The sequence below is a fragment of the Ursus maritimus genome, unplaced genomic scaffold (genome assembly GCF_017311325.1).
Source record: "Ursus maritimus isolate PB19 unplaced genomic scaffold, ASM1731132v1 scaffold_27, whole genome shotgun sequence".
NCBI lineage: Eukaryota > Metazoa > Chordata > Mammalia > Carnivora > Ursidae > Ursus > Ursus maritimus.
In genome coordinates, this window is record NW_024425230.1 from 30,838,101 (window position 1) to 30,860,472 (window position 22,372).

General features: G+C 39.0%; 1 protein-coding gene across 1 annotated transcript in view; it reads right to left on the minus strand.

Moving 5' to 3' along the window:
- The window catches only part of NEO1 (neogenin 1), a 201,815-nt gene that overhangs the window by 149,354 nt on the left and 30,089 nt on the right, over positions 1–22,372 (minus strand). Inside the window, exons 8-9 of the mRNA XM_040642636.1 lie at positions 21,294–21,447; positions 582–718 (exon numbers count right to left, since the gene is read on the minus strand). Coding sequence (XP_040498570.1) covers positions 582–718; positions 21,294–21,447 — 291 coding nt within the window. The remainder of the gene's footprint in view (positions 1–581; positions 719–21,293; positions 21,448–22,372) is intronic.

The window sequence follows — 22,372 nt, forward strand, 5'->3', positions numbered from 1 at the left end:
CTGTAAGGGAAAATGCTGTGATGACCAACATTAGTTGAACAGAAAGAAATAAATCATCAAATTATCAGAGACATTGAGAGACACGTGTATTCCATCCTGGCTGATCTATTCTGAAAGGAGGGAACATCAATGCTTAGGAGATAAAAGGTTCTAGGTCAGAGTATAAAAAGTCTCTGTGAGACAAGAAAAGTGAACTGAACCTTCCAGATGCCCCAGAACACAGCCTCCCGTAATACTACTACAGATAATATCAATAGTTACTGGGCTCTTATCTTATTCCAGTCACATATTCCAGGAGCTTATTAATATTAACTCTTTTCATCCTTAAAACAACCTCCAGGAGGTAAGTACTCTTGTTATCTCCATTTTACAGATGAGGTAAATGAGGGTCAGAGAGGTCAAGTACATTTCCTATAGTTATACAGCTAGGAAATATGAAACCTAGAACTGAACCTAAGCAATCTGCTATAAAGCTCAGGCTTTTAGCTATTATGGTGTATTGTCTCTTCTGCTTTAACGTTAAACAATTAGCAAACCCATGAAGTACACAGAACTTATTTATACAGGGAATATTTACCTACCTTGTACTGTAAGCTCTGCTTGAGCTTCGATTGTCTCATTTCCACTCTCAGCTATACAAAAATAAGTCCCCGCATCCTCCTCAGTAACATCACTGATCTCCAGACTACCACCTGCCAGCAACACCAACTTCTCAGAGCTGCATAAAAAAATATTGACACATTTCAGAACTAGGAAAATAATACCTGAGAAATTCTCCATATAAAACAGAAAAAAAACACTTAAAAAGCATTATTATTTATATGGCTACAGAGAGACTAACAAAATTAGCAGAATTTAGTCCAATTTACTCTGCTCATCTTTCACATGCATAAATATCACAAATATGAATCAAAATGTTACAATGAATTCTCCCTAACACTTATTTTTTTCTGAGAGAGAAAGACTGCGCAAGTTTGGGGTGGGGAGAGGCAGAGGAGAGGGAGAGAGAGACTCTTAAGCAGGTTCCACACGCAGGGCAGAGCCCAAAGCGGGGCTCGATCTCACGACCCTGAGATCATGACCTGAGCCAAAATCAAGAGTCAGATGCTGAACCGACTGAGCCACCCAGGCGCCCCTATCTCTAAACACGTCTAATTATTCTCAAAGGTATACTACTTTTGTAACCAATTCCACTCCCCACAATCCATTCCTGCCTCCCAACTCTGCCCAGTTGTTCTGCACATGATTTAATTTCGAAGTCTGGAATCAATCTGAGAGTCACTCTACGATAGCTACGCCACACGGAGAGGACTACTGGAGAAGGTAAAACGTCAGATCATCAACAGAAAGTTGTGGGGCCACGATGCCTACTGAAAGTTTCCTGTGGTGGCTTGGCTAGGAAAGGGAGGAAAAGGGACGGGGAAGGGAGAGAACACAGTTGCCAGAGAACAGCAACCTGGGTGTGGTTACCAGGTAAGAACCCGCTATCACGCCATTATCGACAAGGACACTGACCACTATAACCCAAATCAATATAGTGATTTAAATCTTTTAAAGAGAATATTTAAAGAAAAGTAAAGTGATCCTATAATATTAAGGAAAAAAATCACAAATCAATATTCTCATCAAGTTTTTATAAAGTGAACAAGTTTAGTTGATTTGGAGTTTGTGGAGTTAGAATTTTTTTTTTTTTTATTTTGAGGTTCTATGTCTAAACTGGCTTTCACAGGCAAATTTTTCTCTCAAATCTTAATAGTGTCACATTTCCTATATGTATCCATGCTCAACAAAAAATATGGCTTTTCATATAGAATTCCTAATGGGGAAAAAAGAGAGGAAATGACTATTCAAACTGTGTCACACTTATAATTCTCATCGTAAGTAAAGAGCTATTCTGGCTTAAATTTCAGTACACTGTGAACCTGAGTAATTAAGCTTCCTGAATCTGATAAACAAGATTAAGTTTCTGGACAAAGAAAGAGGAAAACCAGAATCCGGTTTGGTGGCTTCTCTATGAAATACCCTGCAAGATCATGACTCAACTTCATCAAGTGGCCTTCTAATTTGCATCATCTCTATTAGACCTCAAATCCCAATTTAACGGGATGAGACAGAGAAGCAATAAACATACCATGGAATGCAGCAAGAGCTACTAGGATGAAACAGAGAGTTAAGACAGGGTTTCCGTCCCTCATAAAACAAGAAAAATTTACAAAATTTAAAATCCTCTAATTCACCCTTAGATAAAATTACTACTAATCTTCAGAAATGGAAAACAACGCTCATGAGTGGAAAATCAGCAATATATACATATGATACCCAGCTGAGGGGAACATCATTTGAAATACTCGTTGGTATCGTACGTTTGAACTGAGATATAGTAATTTCTACTTAATAGTTAGACTAAAAAGTACTCCTGATACTTGCTTTGCCTCATATTTGCCATAGCTGAGTGCCAGTACAGAAGTCAATCTTTCTTAATGGAACTGGTTTTACTCCCTTAAAAGAAGCCTGGGAGGAAGAAAGGCTGTTAGCTTGGCAGAATTCATTCAACTTGTTCACATGATGATGTGATAGCTTATAGTAAGATGGCAATCAAGTCTTTAGAACTCCAAAATTCAAAGATATAAGCAAAAGGAACAATATGTGAAAAGTAAGCATGGTCATTGGACCCAAGTTAGGTTGAGTGTTGCTGGACAAAGGAAGTATGTGAGTGTGTCCCTGGGCAGTCAGGGGTCAGTCGAGGAGACTTTGATGTGCTAAGGAGACTGTTTGTTTGTTTGTTTGTTTGTTTTGCCAAGGGAAAGGCCTTGAAGGAGATAAATCACATGATTTGGTGAAGGACAAGAGGAATGGGGAAAAGACCAGAAGCAGAAAGTTTGATTGTGAAATTATTGTAATGGTCCAGAATTTAAGAGAAAAAGATGAATTCTGGCAATAACAACAGAGCTACAAAGAACGCAGAAAGTATTGACAACTCTTAAAAACAATGGATGAAGAAGGTAAGGAGAGGGATTTATCCACTCAGCTAACATTCATTGGTGTGCCTCTACGCGGCAGGTAGCCGCTGGGGACGCGGCAGGGAGCAAAAACACAACCAGTGCTCCCATGCAGCTCAGTGGGAAACACACACAAAAGATGGCAATTCCACAAAACACTATTCCAGAAGAGCCTACCAGGAAATTAGAGATGAAATTTTTCTGACCAAAGTAACCCTTGAACAGAGATCTGAAGAATGAGAAGGCGCTAACCAATGATGAGGAGGAGAAAAAGATTTCAGAAAGAAAGACTAGCATATTCAAGAGAACAGTGGCAGAAAGGACCACAGTGTGCTTCAGGATCTGAAAACAACCAGTGTGGCTAAGTTTAAGAGAGAAAAGAGAGAGAGAAAGATGAGGATGGAGCCAGAGCACACAAGGTGTTGAAGGTCTTTTTAATAGTTTGAGTCCTCAACCTAAAAACAACGAAAATCCACTAAACTTTTGTAAAAGTGGGTAGGGAGTGGACAATGATGTCATGAGATCTGAGCTTTGAAAAGACTGTGATGAGCACTGGGTATTATACGCAACTAATGAATCGTTGAACACATCAAAAGCTAATGATGTATTATATGTTCGCTAACTGAAATTAAAAAAAAAAAAAAAGAAGAAGGAGGAGGAAAGAAAAGATCACTCTGGCAGGACTGTGACGATGTATCTGGAACGAAGCCAGAGTAAGTATGGGAAGAACACGAGAGTCCTGTGGTAACTGAGGTGACAGTTGATGGTAGCTTGGAATAAGGTGGTTTTCACAGATAGTTGGGCGTTTCCATGACAGATCCGGTAGATGCATTAGGTAGAGAAGCTGAAGAAGAAACACATGTCAAGGAAGATTCTTAAGGTCAAAGTAGTATGTGTGAAGGGAAAAACAAAAGGAAATTTGCTTGTTTAATTTAGTTTCTTGTGTGTTGTTATTTGAGTGAGAGAGAGGTAAGCCTTTTTACAGGCAAAAGAGAAGGAGCTAATGGACAGGAAAAATTTTGAAAAGATTTTAAAGTGCTGGAGAAAATGGAAAGTAATAAGACCTAGAGTCGAAAGGACATCTCTTCCTTTAAAACAACAGGAAAAGAAGGGTTTTTATTCTCCTGGTTTTTTTTTTCATTGAGCTTTTTATTATGAGGTAACTGCAGTTTTAAGAAATAGCACAGAGATGATGGGTATTAAGGAGGGCACATACTGCATGGTGCACTGGGTGTTGTACGCAGACAATGAATCCTGGAACACTACATCAAAAACTAAGGATGTACTGTATGGTGACTAACATAATAAAAAATTATTAAAACAAAAAAAAAGAAATAACACACAGAGATCGCACGTACCCTTTACCCAGGTTCTCCCAATGGTACCCGTGTAGAGTACAGCATCACACCCAGAATACTGACATTTCCATCACCACAAGGATCCCTCATCTGGCCCTTTTACAGCTACACCTCTTTCCTCCTACTCCCACCTCCTCATTAACCCCTGGCAACCACTAGTCTGTTCTCCATTTCAGTAATCCTGTCATTTCAAGAATATTATATAAATAAAATCATATAGTATATGATCTCTGGGGATTGGCTTTTTTCCCTCAGCATAATTCTCCAAAGATTCATCCAGGTTGTTGTATTTATCAATAGTTCCTTCCTTTTATTGCTTAGCAGGAATTCCACAGTATGGATATACCTTAGTTTAACTATTTGCTCAATCAAGGACATTTGGGCTGTTTCTAGTTTGGGGCTATTATGAGTAAAGCTGCTGTCACTACAGATACGCAGACTCGTGTGTGAACATGAAGTTCATTTCTACAGGATAAATGCCCAAAAGTGTTAATGTTAGGTCATAGGGTAGTTGCAACATGTTAAGCTTTTAAAGAAACTGCCAGTTTTGTAGAGTGGTTGTACCATTTCCACACTCCTGCCAGCACTGTCAGAGTGATCCTTTTTCTCCGCATCCTCCACAGCATTTGATGCTGTCAATTTTTACAAAGCGTAGCTATTCTGATGGGTACGTAGCAACATCTTACTTTGATTTTAATTTCCATTTCCCTCATGGCTAATTATGTTAAACAACTTTTCTTGTGCTTATTTGCCATCTCCCTATCTTTTCCAGTAAAACATTTATTCATCTCTTTTGCCTATTTCTAATTGGATTACGTGCTTTTGTACTGCTGAGTTTTGAAAGATAATTACACATTTTAGATACTAGTCCTTTGTTGAAGATGTGGTTTGCAAATATTTTCTTCTGCTCTGTAGTTATGTTTTCATCTTAACAGGGTCTTTCACAGAGCAAAAGTTTTTAATTTTGATGAAATCCAATTTTCAACTTTTCCTTTTATCGATTGTGCTTTTGGTGTCAAATCTAATAACTCTTTGCCTAGCCCTGGGTCCCGGTATTCTCCTGTATTTCTTTTCTCAAATTTCATTTTGCATTTGACATTTAAGTCCAAGGGTTAATTTTTTATATGAGGTGTGAGACAGGTTGAGGTTCAATTTTTTGTCTATGATTGGGTGCCCAACTGCTCCAGCAGCACTTGTTAAAAATGCTGTCTTTCCTCCACTGATCTGCTCTCACATCTTTATCAAAAACTAGTTGGGAATTTTTTTTTGGTCTAAATCTGCATTCTCTATTCTGTTCCAATGATATAAGCGACTATCCCCCCATCAACGCCATACAGTCTTGATCACTGTAGCTGTATATGAAGTCCTGAAATCAGGTAGACGGATTCTTCTCACTTTTTAAAAAAACTGTTAACTATTCCAGTTCCTTTCCTTTTCCATCTAAATTTTGGAATAATCTTGTCTATATCTACAAAAGATCTTGCTGGGACATTGACAGGAATTGAGTTAACCTGTGTATCAATTTGGAGAATTGACATCTTTACTACTGAGTCTTCCAAACCAAAGACATAGTAGGTCTATTTATTTAGATCTTTGATATCTTTCATTAGCATTTGTACTTTTTAGTATACAAATCTAACAAGTTGTTAGATTTTTAACTTATTTTTTTTTCATTTTTTTAAAATGTTTTTTTATTATGTTAGTCACCATACAGTACATCCCTGGTTTCCGATGTAAAGCTCGATGCTTCATTAGTTGCGTATAACACCCAGTGCACCATGCAATACGTGCCCTCCTTACTACCCATCACCAGCCTATCCCATTCCCCCACCCCCCTCCCCTCTGAAGCCCTCGGTTTGTTTCTCAGAGTCCATAGTCTCTCATGCTTCATTCCCCCTTCTGATTACCCCCCTTTCTTTATCCCTTTCTTCTCCTACCGATCTTGCTAGTTCTTATGTTCCATAGATGAGAGATATCATACGATAATTGTCTTTCTCTGCTTGACTTATTTCACTAGCATTATCTCCTCCAGTGCCGTCCATGTATTTCAATTTTTTGTGAGTGATTGTAAATGCTATTGTATCCGTAACTTCGGTGTTTACGTGCTCACTGCTAGTATACAGAAATACAAATGATTTTTTCTTCATGGTCCATTCATCTGTATTTTTTCCTACAAAAATATTTTTAATTGGAAAGATACACACTTACATGCTTAGAATTGCTACATAAACAAGAATTCCAAAAATGCAAAGTCCTTTGCATAAAGTTGTCTCTGAGCATTTGTTCATTATAAAGAGCCAAGATCTCCTTGGGCAGTTTTCCTCCAGTTCTGAAGGATGGCCATCCGGTCTGTTCCCAGTGGCCAGGAATGTTCTCCATTCCTCCTCCTTATTCTCAAGGACTAAAATTGTCTTAATTCTTCTTCAATGAGACTTGGCGTTAGAGCAGTCTTAGGGAAGAGAAACTAAGTGGTAATAGGTTATCTCTTGTCTTCAATGACTTTGAATTGATCTTCTCAAAACATACTTGGCTTACCCTGGCTTGGCTTTTTCCTCTCCTGCCTTAGTCTGAATTTACCCAGTCTTATTTCCTGGTGCCTAATTTCTGTTTTATAACCTAGATTCTTTTTTTTTTTCCCCATCATGACAAGTGTGCTCTTTAATCCCCATCACCTATTTCACCCTTCCCCCACTCTCCTCCCCTCTGCTAACCCATCAGCTTGTTCTCTATAGTTAAGAGTTTGTTTCTTGGTTTGTCTTTTACCTTTGCTCATTTGTTTTGTTTTTTAAATTCCACATATGAGTGAGATCATACAGTATCTGTCTTTCTCTGACTTATTTCCCTTAGCATTATACTAAGTCCATTGATGTCACTGCAAATGGCAAGATTTCATTCTTTCTATAACTGAATAATATTCCATTGTATATGTGTAACCATATCTTCTTTATCCATTCATCTATTGAGGGACACTTGGGCTGCTTCCATATCTTGGGTATTTTAAATAATGCTGCTATAAACATAGGGGCGCATGAATCCTTTTGAATTAGTGTTTTCCTATTCTCTGGTTAAATACCCAGTAGTGTGATTACTGGATCACAGGATAGTTCTATTTTTAATTTTCTGAGGTATCTCCGTACTGTTTTTCACAGTGGTTGCACCAGTTTGCATTCCCACCAACACTGCACTATGGTTCCTATTTCTCCATATCCATACCAACACTTGCTGTTTCTTGCATTTTTGATTTAAGCCATTCTGACTCACTGCAGTTTTGATTTGCAATTTCCTAATGATGAGTGATGTTGAGGAAATACAATTGAATTTTATGTTTATCTTATATCATGTGATCTTGCTGTACTTATTTCTTAGTTCTAAGAGGCTTTTTTGTGGATTCCTTGGGATTTTCTCTGTAGCCAAACATATCATTTGCACATAGAGACTATTTCTTCCTTTTAGATCTGTGTGGTTTTTTTTTTTTCTTGCCTTACGGAACTGGCTAGAACTTCTAGCACTGACAGTGAATTTCCTCATCTAATTAATGATCTTAAGAGGAAAGTATTGTCTTTCACCATTAAATACAATGGTAGCTTGTAAGTTTTCTGTATATGTTCTTAAGTTATTTTTCTCAAGGTCTTTTAAAGTAATGAAAGGGTGTTGAATTGCGTCAAATGCTTTTTCTCTATCAATTTGATCATGTAGGTTTTACTTCAGTTTGTTAATAAGGTCGATTATATTAATTTTGGAATACTGAGTCAGTCATCCCTGGAATAAAACCTACTTGGTTATGGTATATAAATATACATACATATGTATTATACACACACACACACGTGAATACACACACACCCCTAAATTCTATCTGCTAGTATTTTGTTAAGAATTTTTTTTAAAGATTTTATTTATTTATTTGACAGAGAGAGAGAGAGAGAGAGCACAAGCAGGGGGGAGCAGCAGAGGGAGAAGGAGAAGCAGGCTCTCTGCTGAGCAGGGAGCCAGACATGGGGCTCAATCCCAAGACCCTGGGATCATGACCTGAGATGAAGGCAAACGCTTAACCAACTGAGCCACCCAAGCACCCTTTTGTTAAGAATTTTTATGTTTGTATTCATGAAGGATATGGGCCTGTTGGGCCTGTAGTTTTCTTTTTTACACTACCTTTGTCTGATTTTGGTATCAGAATTCCTTCTCTTCTATTTTCTGGAGAGAATATGTAGAACTGGTGTTAATTCTTCTTTAAACATGAGAACTCTCCAGTGAAACCATCTGGGCCTGGAGACTTCTTTTTTGGGAGTTTTAAAATTACAGAATCAATCTCCTTAACAGAGACCTATTCAAATTATCTACTTTATACTGGGTTAGATGTGGTAGGTTGTGTTTTGGAACAAGTGGTTTATTTTGTATAAGCTATCAAATTTCCACGTGTATTTACATGTGTATAATTGCTTATAGTGTGCCCTTATTATCCTTTTGATGCCTGCAGGGTCTGTAGTAGCGTCTCCTGTTTCAGTCCTAATACTGACCATTGTGTCTTCTTTTTTTCTAGTTCACTGATTCTTTCCTCTGTCCAATCCGATCTACTGCTAAGCTTATCTACTGATTTTTTTTTTTTTATTGTCTAAGTTCAAAATTTTCTACTTGGTTCTTTAAATCTATTTGAGGAGACTTCCCTATGTTTTTGCTGAGATATTCTATTTTCTTCATTTGTTTCAAGTGTGTTTGTAATTGTTGAAGCATTTTTATGGTGACTGCTTTAAAATATATTACATAATTCTCTTTTTTTAAAAAGATTTTATTTATTTATTTATTTAACACAGATAGAGACAGCCAGCGAGAGAGGGAACACAAGCAGGGGGAGTGGGAGAGGAAGAAGCAGGCTCATAGCAGAGGAGCCTGATGTGGGGCTCGATCCCAGAACGCCGGAATCACGCCCTGAGCCGAAGGCAGACGCTTAACCGCTGTGCCACCCAGGCACCCCTAAAATATATTACATAATTCTAAAACCTGCCATCTCAGTGTTGGCATCTATTGATTTTTCTCATTTGAGATCTTCCTGTCTCTTGGTATGATGAGTGATTTTAAATTAAAATCTCACATTTGGGGTATGTTATGAGACTGGATCTCACTAAACCTTTCATTTTAGCTGGTTTCTTCTGACACTGCTCTAGAGGAAGGGGGAGGTAGGTACCACTTCATTACTGTCAGATGGAGGTAGAAGTCCAGTTCCCTACTCAGTCTTCATTTCAACACCCAAGGTGAGATGGGGATTCCTCGTTATTCTTTAACAGGGTTGAGAGTTCTGATTCCTCACTAGACCTTCACTGATTCAACTGCCCTCTGGCTGGTGCAGCAGGAATACCTCATTACTATTCCCCACATGGTGTCCACTGACACCATAGAGGGGGGCCTCAATACTACATGATGATGAAAGTTCTCTCTACAAGGCCTCTTTTAATAGCACTCCCATAGGGAAGAGAAGAAATGCCTCACTGCCAGATGGGATAAAAGTCCATGCTGTCCATGTGGTTTCTACTAACGAGCAAAAGAGAGAGCTTTGATACTGCCTTGATACTGCCTGGCTGAGATGAAGTTTTGGCTCCCTATTTAGCCTTTGATACCATACAGGTTGCAGGATCTCATTACAACCTGGTGAGGATGGCAGTCTAGCCTTCCCACTTGGCTTTTGCTCACATGGATAAAGGTGGGGCCACAGTTTCTTCCGTAGTGTTTGGTTAAAGTAGGAGTGATTATAGTCTTACACTTTTTGTCTTATATGCTTTCCCTTTCCTGTGGCCAGAGAGAGCACGTTTGTTATGACCTTTTTTGAATGTGCCTGTTGGCATTTTCAGGTTGCCAGTTTTCAGCTCAAGTTGGGATATATGAGGCAAAAACAAAAGCCAAGGAACTCACCATCATGTTGTTCCCTGGGTCCCAACGTCTCTAGTCAGTCAGTCTTCCTCTCTCCACTTTTCAGAGTCCTTTTTTCCTTCCTTCCTTCCTTCCCATCTTTCCCCTCCTTCCCTTCCTTTCATTCTTTCTTTCTTTACTTATTTATTTAAAAGTAGGCTCCATGTCTAGCATGGAGGCCAATGCAGGGCTTGAACTCACGACCCTGAGATCAAGACCTGAGCTGAGATCAAGAGTCGGATGCTTAACCAACTGAGCCAGCCAGGCGCCCCCAGAGTCTTAAGTTTGTTTTACATACAATGTCTGGGGTTTTTAGTAGTGGGAAGAATAGGGAAAAACACATTTATTCCATCTTCCCAGAAATGTTACTCCTTCACTTGTTTTTTAAATAATCTAATTTTTCTACTATTGTCAATTATAATACATTAAGCATTTTTATAACTATAACCTTTCCTTTGCAGCTGGGTTCTGATCTATCATTGTGCCAAAACAAAACATCACATGGTTACTAAATTACATTGTGCAGTCAGTTGCTCTGCACTTTAGCATTTGTATTTTCTGGATTCTCTCTCTTTAAAATGAAACTACGCAATGAATGGGATACATCTCCACTACCCCTCCTTCAATAGCTATGTCTGGTTTGGATCTGAACAAATTTGATGGAAAGATTACATAATTCTTAAGACAATCTTAAGACAGTTACAAAAGTCATGGTAATGTTTTATTTATTTATTTTAATGGTCACAAAAAATTTATTCATTTATTTATTTTGTTTCAAATTTTTCTTTCAATTCCATATAGTGTAATAGTAGTTTCAGGAGTAGAATTTAGTGATTCATCACTTACATACAACACCTGGTGCTCATCACAACAAGTGTCCTCCTTAACCCCCATCACCCATCTTGCCCATCCCCCACCCACCTTCCCTCCAGCAACCCTCCATTTGTTCTCTATAGTTAAGACACTGTTTTATGGTTTGCTTCCCTCTCTCTTTTTCTTCCCCCCATGTTCATCTGTTTTGTTCTTTAATTAGACATATGAATGAAATCATACAGTATTTTCCTCTCTCCGACTTTTTTCACTTAGTATGATACTCTCTAGCTTCAACCATATCATTGCAAATGGCAAGATTTCATTCTTTTTTATGCCTGAGTGATACTCCACTGTATATATACATATATATATAGATAGATAGATAGATATACACCACATCTTCTTTATTCCTCAGTTGATGGACATTTGGGTTCTTCCCATAATTTCGCTATGGTTGATAGTGCTGCTATAAACATCAGGGTGCACGTGCCCCTTAGAATCAGTATTTTTGTATCCTTTGGGTAAATACCTCGTAATGCAATTGCTGGATCATAGAGTAGTCCTATTTTTAACTTTTTGAGGAACCTCCAAATTGTTTTCCTGCACCAGTTTGCATTCCCACAAACAGCTTAAGAGGGTTCATTCCCATTTCTCCACATCCTCGCCAACACCTGTTGTTTCCTGTGTTGTTAATTTTGCCATTTTGATAGTTGTGAGGTGATATCTCATTGTGGTTTTGATTTGTATTTCCTGATGATGGGTGATGTTGAGCATCTTTTCATGTGTCTGTTGGCCATCTCGATGCCTTCTTTGGAAGAATGTCTACTCATGTCTTCTGCCCATTTCTTAACTGGATTGTTTTTTGGGTGTTGAGTTTGATGAGTTCTTTATAGATTTTAAATACTAACCCTTTATCAGATATGTCATTTGCAAATATCTTCTCCCATTCTGAAGCTTGCCTTCTAGTTTTGTTGATTGTTTCCTCCACCGTGAGGAAGCTTTTCATCTTTCAAAAAAATTTTTTTTATTTAAATTCAATTAGCCAACATACAGTACATCATTAGTTTCAGATGTAGTGTTCAATAATTTATCAATTATGTATAACACCCAGTGCTCAACACACCATGGGCCCCACTTAATGCTGATGAAGTCCCAACAGTTCATTTTTGCCTTTGCTTCCCTTTCCTCTGGAGACATATCCAGTAAGAAGTTGCTACCGTCAAGGTCAAAGAGGTTGTTGCCTGTGTTCTCCTTTAGGATTTTGATGGTTTCCTATCTCACATTTAGGTCTTTCATCCATTTTGAATTTATTTTTGTGTATGGTATAAGAAAGTGGTCCAGTTTCATTCTTTTGCATGTTGCTGTCCAGTTTTCCCAACACCATTAGTTGAAGAGACGGTCTTTTTCCCACTGGATATTCTTTCCTGCATTGTCGAGATTAGTTGACCATGTAGTTGTGGGTTCATTTCTGGGTTTTCTATTCTGTTCCGTTGATCTATGTGTCTGTTTTTGTGCCAGTACCATAATATCTTGATGACTACAGCTTTGTAATATAGCTTGATACTCAGAATTATGATGCCTCCAGATTTGCTTTTCTTTTTTAGGGTTGTTTTGGCTTTTTGGGGTCTTTTATGGTTCCATACAAATTTTAGGATTGATTGTTCTAGCTCTGTGAAAAATGCTGTTGGTATTTTGATAGGGACTACATTAAATGTGTAGATTTCTTTGGGCAGTATGGACATTTCAATAATATTTGTTCTTCCAATCCATGGGCATGCAATGTTTTTCCGCTTCTTTGTGTCCTCTTCAATTTCTTTTGTAAGTGTTCTATAGTTTTCAGAGTATAGATCTTTTATCTCTTTGGTTAGGTTTATTCCCACGTATCTTATGGGTTTCGGTGCAATTATTTATAAGTGGGATCAATTCACTGATTGCTTTCTGCAACTTCATTATAGTGTGTATAGAAATGCAATAGATTTCTGTATGTTGATTTTGTATCCTGTGACTTTACTGCATTCATGTATCAGTTCTAGCAATTTTTTTTTAAGATTTTATTTATTTATTCGACAGAGATAGAGACAGCCAGCGAGAGAGGGAACACAAGCAGGGGGAGTGGGAGAGGAAGAAGCAGGCTCATAGCAGAGGAGCCTGATGTGGGGCTCGATCCCATAACGCCGGGATCACGCCCTGAGCTGAAGGCAGACGCTTAACCGCTGTGCCACCCAGGTGCCCCAATTCTAGCAATTTTTTGTTGGAGTCTTCTCTTTGAGAATTTTTGCATCCATGTTCATTAGGGATACTGGCCTATAATTCTCTTTTTTAGTGAGGTCTTTGGTTTGGGAATCAAGGTGATGCTGGCCTTATAGAATGAGTTTGGAAGTTTTCCTTCCACTTCTATTTTTTGGAACAGTTTGAGAAGAACAGGTATTAATTCTTCTTAAATGTTTGGTAGAATCCCCCTGGGAAGCCATCTGGCCCTGGACTTTTGTTTTTGAGATATTTTTTATTACTGATTCAATTTCTTTGCTGGTTATCAATCTGTTTAAGTTTTCTATTTCTTCCTGTTTCAGTTTTGGTAGTTTATATGTTTCTAGGAATTTACCATTTCCTCCAGATTGCCCAATCTGTTGGCATATAATTTTTCATAATATTCTCCTATAATTGTTCGTACTTCTGTGGTGTTGGTTGTGATCTCTCCACTTTCATTTGTAATTTTATTTACTTGGGTCTTTTCTCTTTTCTTTTGATAAGTCTGGCTAGGGGTTTGTCACTTTTATTAATTCTTTCAAAGAACCAGTTCCTGAGTTCATTCATCTGTTCTGCTGTTGTGTGTTTCTGTATCATTTACTTTTGCTCCAGTCTTTATTATTTCCCTTCTTCTGCTGGCTTTAGGCTTCATTGATTCTTCTTTTTCTAGCTCCTTTAGGTGTGAGGTTAGGTTGCGTATAATGAGATTTTTCTTGCTTCTTGACATAGGCCTGTATTGCTACTTACTTCCCTGTTATGACTGTTTTTGCTGTATCCCAAAAGTTCTGGACCATTGTGTTTTCATAATCATTTGTTTCCATGTATTTTTTTTATCTCTTCTTTAATTTCCTGATTGATCCATTCATTTTTTAGTAGGATGTTCTTTAACCTCCATGTATTTGTGGTCTTTCCAAATATTTTCTTGTGGTTGACTTCAAGTTTCATAGCATTATGGTGAGAAAATATGCATGGTATGATCTCAATCATTTTGTACTTGTTGAGGTCTGATCTGTGACCTTGTACTGATCTATTCTGGAGAATGTCCCATGTGCACTTGATAAGAATGTGTATTCTGCTGCTTTAGGATGAAATGTTCTTACCATATCTGTTAAGTCCATCTGGTCCAGTGTGTCATTCAAAGCCATTGTTTCCTTGTTGATTTTGCCTAGATGATCTGTCTGTTGATGTAAGTGTGGTGTTAAAGTCCTCCACTATTATTGTATTATTATCAATGAATTCCTTTATGTTTGTTATTCATATTTGGATGCTCCCAAATTGGGAGCATAAATATTTATAATTGTTAGGTCTTCTTGCTGGATAGATCCTTTTATTATGATATAATGTCCTTCTTCATCTCTTGTTACAGCCTTCAATTTAAAATCTAGTTTGTCTAATATAAGTACTGCTACTCTGGCTTTCTTTTGATGTCCATTAGCATGATAAATGGTTCTCTATCCCCTCACTTTCAATGTGCAGGTATCTTTAGATCTAAAATAAGTCTCTTGCAGGCAGCATATAGATGCGTCTTGGTTTTTTGTTTGTTTGTTTGTCTTTTACCCATTCTGATAGCCTATGTCTTTTGGTTGGTGCATTTAGTCCATCTACATTCAGAGTGATTATTGATAGATATGAATTTAGTGCCATTTTATTACTTGTTCTGTCATTTCTGGAGATTTTCTGTGTTTTTTTTCTAGTCGTTGAAGGTTTCAGTCTTTCTTTCCCACTCAAAGAGTCCTCTTTAGTATTTCTTGCAGGGATGGCTTAGTGGTCATGAACTCCCTCAGTTTTTGTTTGTCTGGGAAACTCTTTATCGCTCCTATTCTGAATGACAGCCTTGCTGGATAGAGTATTCCTATCTGCATATTTTTCCCATTCAGCATGCCACTCTCTTCTGGCCTGCCAAGTTTCTGTGGCTAGATCTGTTCTTAACCTTATTTGTTTTCCCTTGTAAGTTAGGGACTTCTTTTGTCTTGCTGCTCTTAGGATTTTTCATCTCTATATTTTGCAAATTTAACTACAATACATCTTGATATAGGCCTGTTTTTGTTGATTTTGATGGGAGTTCTCTGTGCCTCCTGGATTTGAATGTCTCTTTTCTTCCCCATGTTAGATAAGTTTTCAGCTATAATTTCCCCCAAGTAAAGCCTCTACACCTTTTCCCCTCTCTTCTTCTTCTGGGACTCCTATGACAACGAATATTATTGCACTTTATGGAGTCACTACATTCCCAAAGTCTACATTCGTTGTCCAATATTTTTCTTTCCCTCTTCTTTTAAGCTTCATTATTTTCCATAATTTTATCTTCTGTATCACTTATTCATTCCTCTCCTTCTTCCAGCCTTGTGATCATTACATCCAGTTTGCTTTGCAACTTGATTATAGGATTTTTTATTTCGGCCTGACTAGTTTTTAAGTCTTTTATCTCTGTGGTAAGGGACTCCTTGGTGTCTTCTATGCTCTTCTCAAGCCCAGCTAATATCCTTATGATTGTCCCTTTAAATTCTGGATCAGGCATATTATTTATATCTGTTTTGATTAGATCCCCTTTTCTTGTTCTTTCTTTTGGGATGAATTCTTCCATCTTGGCATTATGGTAGGTGCCTGTCTTCTGTGTGTTAGGAAAGCGAGAATGTTCTGTTTCTTGCTCCTAAGAGTAATTGCTTTATAAAGAAGAGGTTGTACACTGTCAAGGGGCTGGCGATTCAGGAAATGTCTCTGGAGTATGCTGTGTACACTCTGCTGCTATGTTTTGGCTGCTCTTTCCCTCAGGTCAGTCCTCCACAGAGTTTCTCCTTGCCTGCAGCGGGGAGTATTTGGACCTTGGCCAAAGTGTGGTGGTTTTTAACTAGGTGTGCTCTGGTCTGTTTGCTTGTCAAGAGAGACCTAATGCTATTTCCACTAGAGCTGAAGCTTTGCAGAGCTCTATGGTCAGTAGACTGGGTACATGCAGGGGGGTTTGTGCTGGTCTTCTGGGGGAGGGGCCTGCTGCTCTGGTTCTCAGGCACACTTGCCTGCAAAAAGCAGCACCTGCAGGGTGCAGTGGGGTGGGACTTGGTGTAGGCTGCTTGGATTAGGCTGCCACTGCTGGCACTGTGCTACTTACTGAAGTTAGTTTATGCTGAGGTGTAGGGGAGAGAAGTGGCACCAACCCCCTCCCTTGTGCCCAGAGAGGGCAGTTCATGCCCACTGCTGTCTGGGGAGCCCTACCAGAAGAGTGAACAATCTCCCCTCATGTGTCCCAGGTGGCCCTCAGCTCACTGCCTTCACCCCGTCTGCGTCCAGGCCTTCTGCCTGCCTGGCAGCTCAGCACACCCGTGTTCTATCCCAGGCAGGCCGGCTGAGTTTTAAAACTCCAAACTTTTGGGACCTGGTGTGGCCCCCCCACTGGTCCTCTGGGGGAAGGTCTCACTGCACTGGGACTGATTCAGGTTTGTCCCAGAAGGGCAGTTGCACAAAAGCACAGAGGTGTGGTATTTGGAGTGAAGTATAGCAAAGAGCCAGTATCCAAGTTAGCCACCTTCTGCACGTAGCTCTGCACCTATGCTGAGGGGCAGGGGAGGTAATGGTACCTGCTGGCTCTTCTGTCCCCACAGAGGCAGTGCCATCTCTCCCAGATGCACTCCAAGAAGGGGGAATCGTCTCTCCCCGTGCACTCCAGAGGATCCTCAGATTGCACCACCTGCCCCTGGCCTATCTGCCCTCCTTCTCCACAGGAGCACTGCAGTACCCTCAGGGCTCCAAACTACCCACGCCATGGACCTCTAAAACTCCAATCTTTGAGCCTCGCTGGTTGTAAAAACTCACAGAAATCAGCCCCTCTAGTTTTCCCACTTTGGGGAAGTATTTTCCTTGTGCGATCCCCTGTGCACTCCTCTTTCTCCCTCTCTCACCTCTCTCTGTGATCAGGGCTCCCTCACCTCTGCAGCACCTGTGATCTGCTTCTCCCCCAAATCACATCTCCAAACCTCCCACCTTCTACATTGTGGCCTCTTTCCCTCTAGTTGCAGTTTGTTCCATCAGTCCTCAGATCAATTTCTTGGGTATTCAGAGTGATTTGATATTTATCTAGCTGTGTTCAAGGGAAGAGGCAAGCCTAGGGTCCTCCTACTACTCAGCCATCTTAGCTCCTCCCAGGTAATGTTTTAAAATGTTCATTTTCAAACAGGCCTTAGGATTAGTAATAGAGAAGGATGTCTAACAATTTAAGATTTTTACCAGAGCCAGAATAGCACTATCTAGATTTCTAGCCATTTGTTTCTTCCAATTTCAAAATTTCTTTCAAATTTGGGGTTTAAATAATTTATTAGCTAAGGCCCATCTGCATATCTCATAAGGCACTGGTAGAAACAGACACATTTTGAGCAATTACCTATATATAACCCGAAGCCCTCTGATTCTCCTTTACTACGTTCAGACCAAAAAATATTGGTTACCACTCTCCCTACCCCATTATGTGCCACACGCTATGCTAGGTTTTGGAAATACCGATGTGAACGCCGTCAACACTGTTCTCCTCCTGTATGCTTGTGAAGCTTCCTGAGACAGTGCTATACCAAAGCAATGCTTCTCAGACTTTTCTACCATGTAACTGAAGTATTCAGAAGCCTAGAGAACTCAAGTAGAAAACAGTCTACTCAGTCTTAAGTCTTCTGAATTGTCCTTCAAATTCAGAGGAATATTACTAGCCATGATATATCCACATTTGATTTCATTAAAAAACATTTCCCTTAAGAAATATCTTTGAATAAAATTGAATGTAACAATTTTATGCAACATAAAAGGAAGATATGTAACATTTCTACCATGACTTATGTACCCCAACCCACATCTAGATTCCAGTATGAGAATCACTTTACTGAAGGAATAGCCAATCCTACCTCTATAGAGGATAGCAATCCTACCGCTACCTCTCTTGGCATCCCTGGCATACTTTTGTCTTAATTTTCTTCATAGCACTTATCATAAACTGAACTTTTATATGTTTAAGTGATTACTGTCTGATTATTCCCCACTAGGATATCAGCAAAACTCTAATCATAACAGCAAAACTCTGTTTGGTTCACTAGTCTGTTCCCAGTACCTACAATATGCTTAACGTAATTGGCATTCAATAAGCATTTGTTGAATAATTACTGAATAAGCAAACAAGAATCATAGTAATCCTCACTTTTCTTACATAAGAAATCAAACTCCTTTATCATTATATATATTCAGAACATCCTTCTATGATGATAAAATATAAAAACTTTAAAAAGAACCTATTTCAGCTTTCTTATTCCTTTTTTTTTTTTTTTTTAAGATTTATTTATTTCTGGGGCACCTGGGTGGTTCAGGTGGTTAAGCGGCCTACTCTTGGTTTAGGCTCAGGTCATGAGCTCAGAGTCCTAGGACTGAGCCATGTCAGGGTCTGCACTCAATGCAGAGTCTGCCTGTTCCTCTCCCTCACCTTCTGCTCCTCTCCCCACTCGTGCTCTCTCAAATAAATAAAATTTAATTAAAAAGTAATTAAGATCTATTTATTTGAGAGACACAGAGAGAGAGAGAGAGCGCACAAGCAGGAGAAGAGGCAGAGGGAGAGAGAAAGAGAGAAAATCCCAAACAGACTCCCCACTGAGTGTGGAGCTCAATGTGGGGATGGATCTCACCACCCTGAGATCATGACCTGAGCTGAAATCAAGAGCTGGATGCATACCCAACTGAGCCACCCAGGCGCCCCAGCTTTCCTACTCCTGATAAAGATTTTGTTCTAACACGTAGCCAATTTAAATTTTTACTCAAAGAGAGCTTCATTTTATCCACTTTTTAAACGTTCCCTATGTCTCAGTTAGCATAAGTTTTAAATATTCCCTTGAAGCCTTATAAATCCTTTGCATAATATTTAGCTGGGGAAAGGGAGTGGGAAGAAAGGAAGTAAAATACAGACAGAAGTAGTTGGGACTGGATGGGTGCTGAGAAAGAAAGAGGTCAGAGAAAGACAAATATCATATGATTTCTCTCATCTATGGAACATAAGAAATAGGATGATCGGTAGGGGAAGAAAGGGATAAAGAAAGGGGGGGAAATCAGAAGGGGGAATGAAACATGAGAGACTATGGACTATGAGAAACAAACTGAGGGCCTCAGAGGGGAGGGTGGTGGGGGAATGGGATAGACCGGTGATGGGTAGTAAGTAAAAAAAAAAAAAGAAAAAAGAATGGATGTTGTATAATGAATCATCGAGCCTTACATCGAAAACTGGGGATGTACTGTATGGTGACTAACATAATATAATAAAAAATCATTAAAAAAAATAAAAAAATAAAAAGGAAAAAAAAAAGAAGTAGCTGGGACTGGATGGGTGCTGAGAAAGAAAGAGGTCAGAGAAAGACAAATATCATATGATTTCTCTCATCTACGGAACATAAGAAATAGGATGATTGGTAGGGGAAGAAAGGGATAAAGAAAGGGGGGGTAATCAGAAGGGGGAATGAAACATGAGAGACTATGGACTATGAGAAACAAACTGAGGGCCTCAGAGGGGAGGGTGGTGGGGGAATGGGATAGACCGGTGATGGGTAGTAAGGAGGGCACGTACTGCATGGTGCAACGGGTGTTATACGCAACTAATGAATCATCGAACTTTACATCGGAAACCGGGGATGTACTGTGTGGTGACTAACATAGTATAATAAAAAATCATTAAAAAAAAAAAAGAAAGAAAGAAAGAGGTGATATTGGAGATGATGCCATCAGTTTTGCCAATGAAACACTTTCGTGCATTCTATCACTTCCACCTATCACTGAAGGTTGATCACCAAGCTAACTAGCGAGTTACCCTTTCCCGGGTCTTGGTTACTTAAGTACACAAATTAAGACTGTCCGCTTACTTTGGATACTCAGTTGGGAATCTTCAGACCTGCCCAGTCCAAATCAATAGCCACTAGCCACACGTGGCCTCTGACACTTGAAATGTGGCTGGAATAACTGAAGAACTGAACTCTGAATTTTATTTAATTTTTATTTAAATGTAAAAGCTGAAAAAACACTAACCACAACTTCACTGTTTTGGTAGAACGACGTTTCACTTTAACTGATGCATCATATAAATTATTATTATTGTATTTAGTAATGTGTGTTACATCTTAGTGTTGGCTTTTTTTTTTTATCTAGCTACCAAAATTTTTAAATTACATACATGGCTTGCATCATACTTCTACTGGACAGCACTGCTCTGCCACAGTGGTCCTCAGCTGGGGACAAAAGGGACATCTGGCAACATCCAGAAACATTTTTGATTGTCACAACTTGGGAGTGCTACTGGCATGTAGTGGATAGAGGCCAAGGATGATACTAAACATGCTACAACACGCAAAATAACTTTGCTTTGGAAACAAAATATACCTAAATACCACCACCACTACCTCAGTTCCTTTATCAGAAAACAAGAGAGCAAAGCAGCCATTATATATGTCAAGTACCTATGACATAAGTCATGAGGGATGACAGGACGGCTGATGTTAAGAGAAAAGGCTTTTGTGGAAGAGGAAGAATTTATGATCATACAAGAAAGCTGGTATGATTTTAAAAGGCAAAAACAGAAGGATGAGGAATACATTTTATTTTTAGAATAAAGGAAAAAACTACTATCAACAAAATGCACATGAAAAGGAATGAGAAGTCTCAGGCTAGTCAAGACCAGAAACTCCTGCAACAACTTAGGGAAGGAGGTCTTGAGGCCTTAAGCTAAGTATACTGCAGCTCAGAAAGAATAAATGGAATAATTACCCCTTAATATTTTGAAAGCAATTTGTCGTTTAAACATCCTAATCATATACAGTATATAAACTATTTCAAGAATGATAAATGAGCATTATAATGTGCTTAAATAAAAATAAAGTAGATAACCATTTTTTTCATGATTAAGCAGTAGTCCCAAATTAGATGAGACCAAGTCTCAGGCTCAGGCTGAAAAAGGCTTTTAGGCAGACGACATTACCTTTCTGTGTCAAGTGCCTCCTCATTTTTCATCCATCTAATGGCTGGAGTAGGAAGTCCTGAAGCAACACATGGCAACACCACACTCTGACCAATGACTCTGACTAAGGAAGAAGGTTGTTTCAAAAATACCAAGTTTGAAGTGAACTCAGGATCTAAAAAATTAAAAAATAAAAGACAATAATTAAGAAAGCACTTTACTACACTAATGATGAGGAGTGGCAAATTCCTGTTCAGTCTGTGTGGCTTTATTATTTTATTTTGAGTAGACTCCATGCCCAACGTGGGGCTTGAACTCATGACCCCAAGATCAAGAGCTGCATGCTTTACCAGCAGAGCCAGACAGGCGCCCTATGTGGCTTTACATAACAAAAATATTTTAAGTAACAGTGACACAAGAAAAGTCCATTTAAATTAGCAAACATTTCAGGGCGCCTTGGTGGCTCAGTCGATTAAGCGTCTGACTCTTGATTTCAGCTCAGGTCATGATCTCAGGGTCATGAGATCAAGCCCTGCTTTGGGCTCTGTGCTCAGCAGGGAGTCTGCTTGAGATTCTCCCTCTCCTTCTCCCTCTGCCCCCAGCCAAAATAAATAAATAAATCTTTAAAAAATAAATTCACAAACATTTTTCTTTAATCACTTTAACGTGTAAAGCATCGTGCTAGGCTCTCTGGGGACCTTAACGATGTAGAAGTTATAGCTCCTAACTTCAAGGTGCATACCGGTCAACTGAGGGACACTTGACAAGAATCCCCTGCACATTAAAAGACTGAATAAAGTAAATGTTTCATGAGTGGCACAAAGAGAGAAAAGACTGAGCAAGCTCAGGACTCTTAACAGCATCCTCTCCATTCAGAGGGATATCATAAGAGGTTCCCTCTACATCCCTACATCTGTGTGTTACTTCTGAAAATCTTTCTGAGTTTCATCTCTAACTTATTCACTTAGCCTGTCAATCCCTTGATTTTTATAATGGTACCACTATTAGGCTACCACTGTGAGTGTTCACTTTATAGCTGCCCTCTTATGGACATCTGAAAGGACACACTCTAATGGGTAGAAGACAGGGTTCTCTACTTG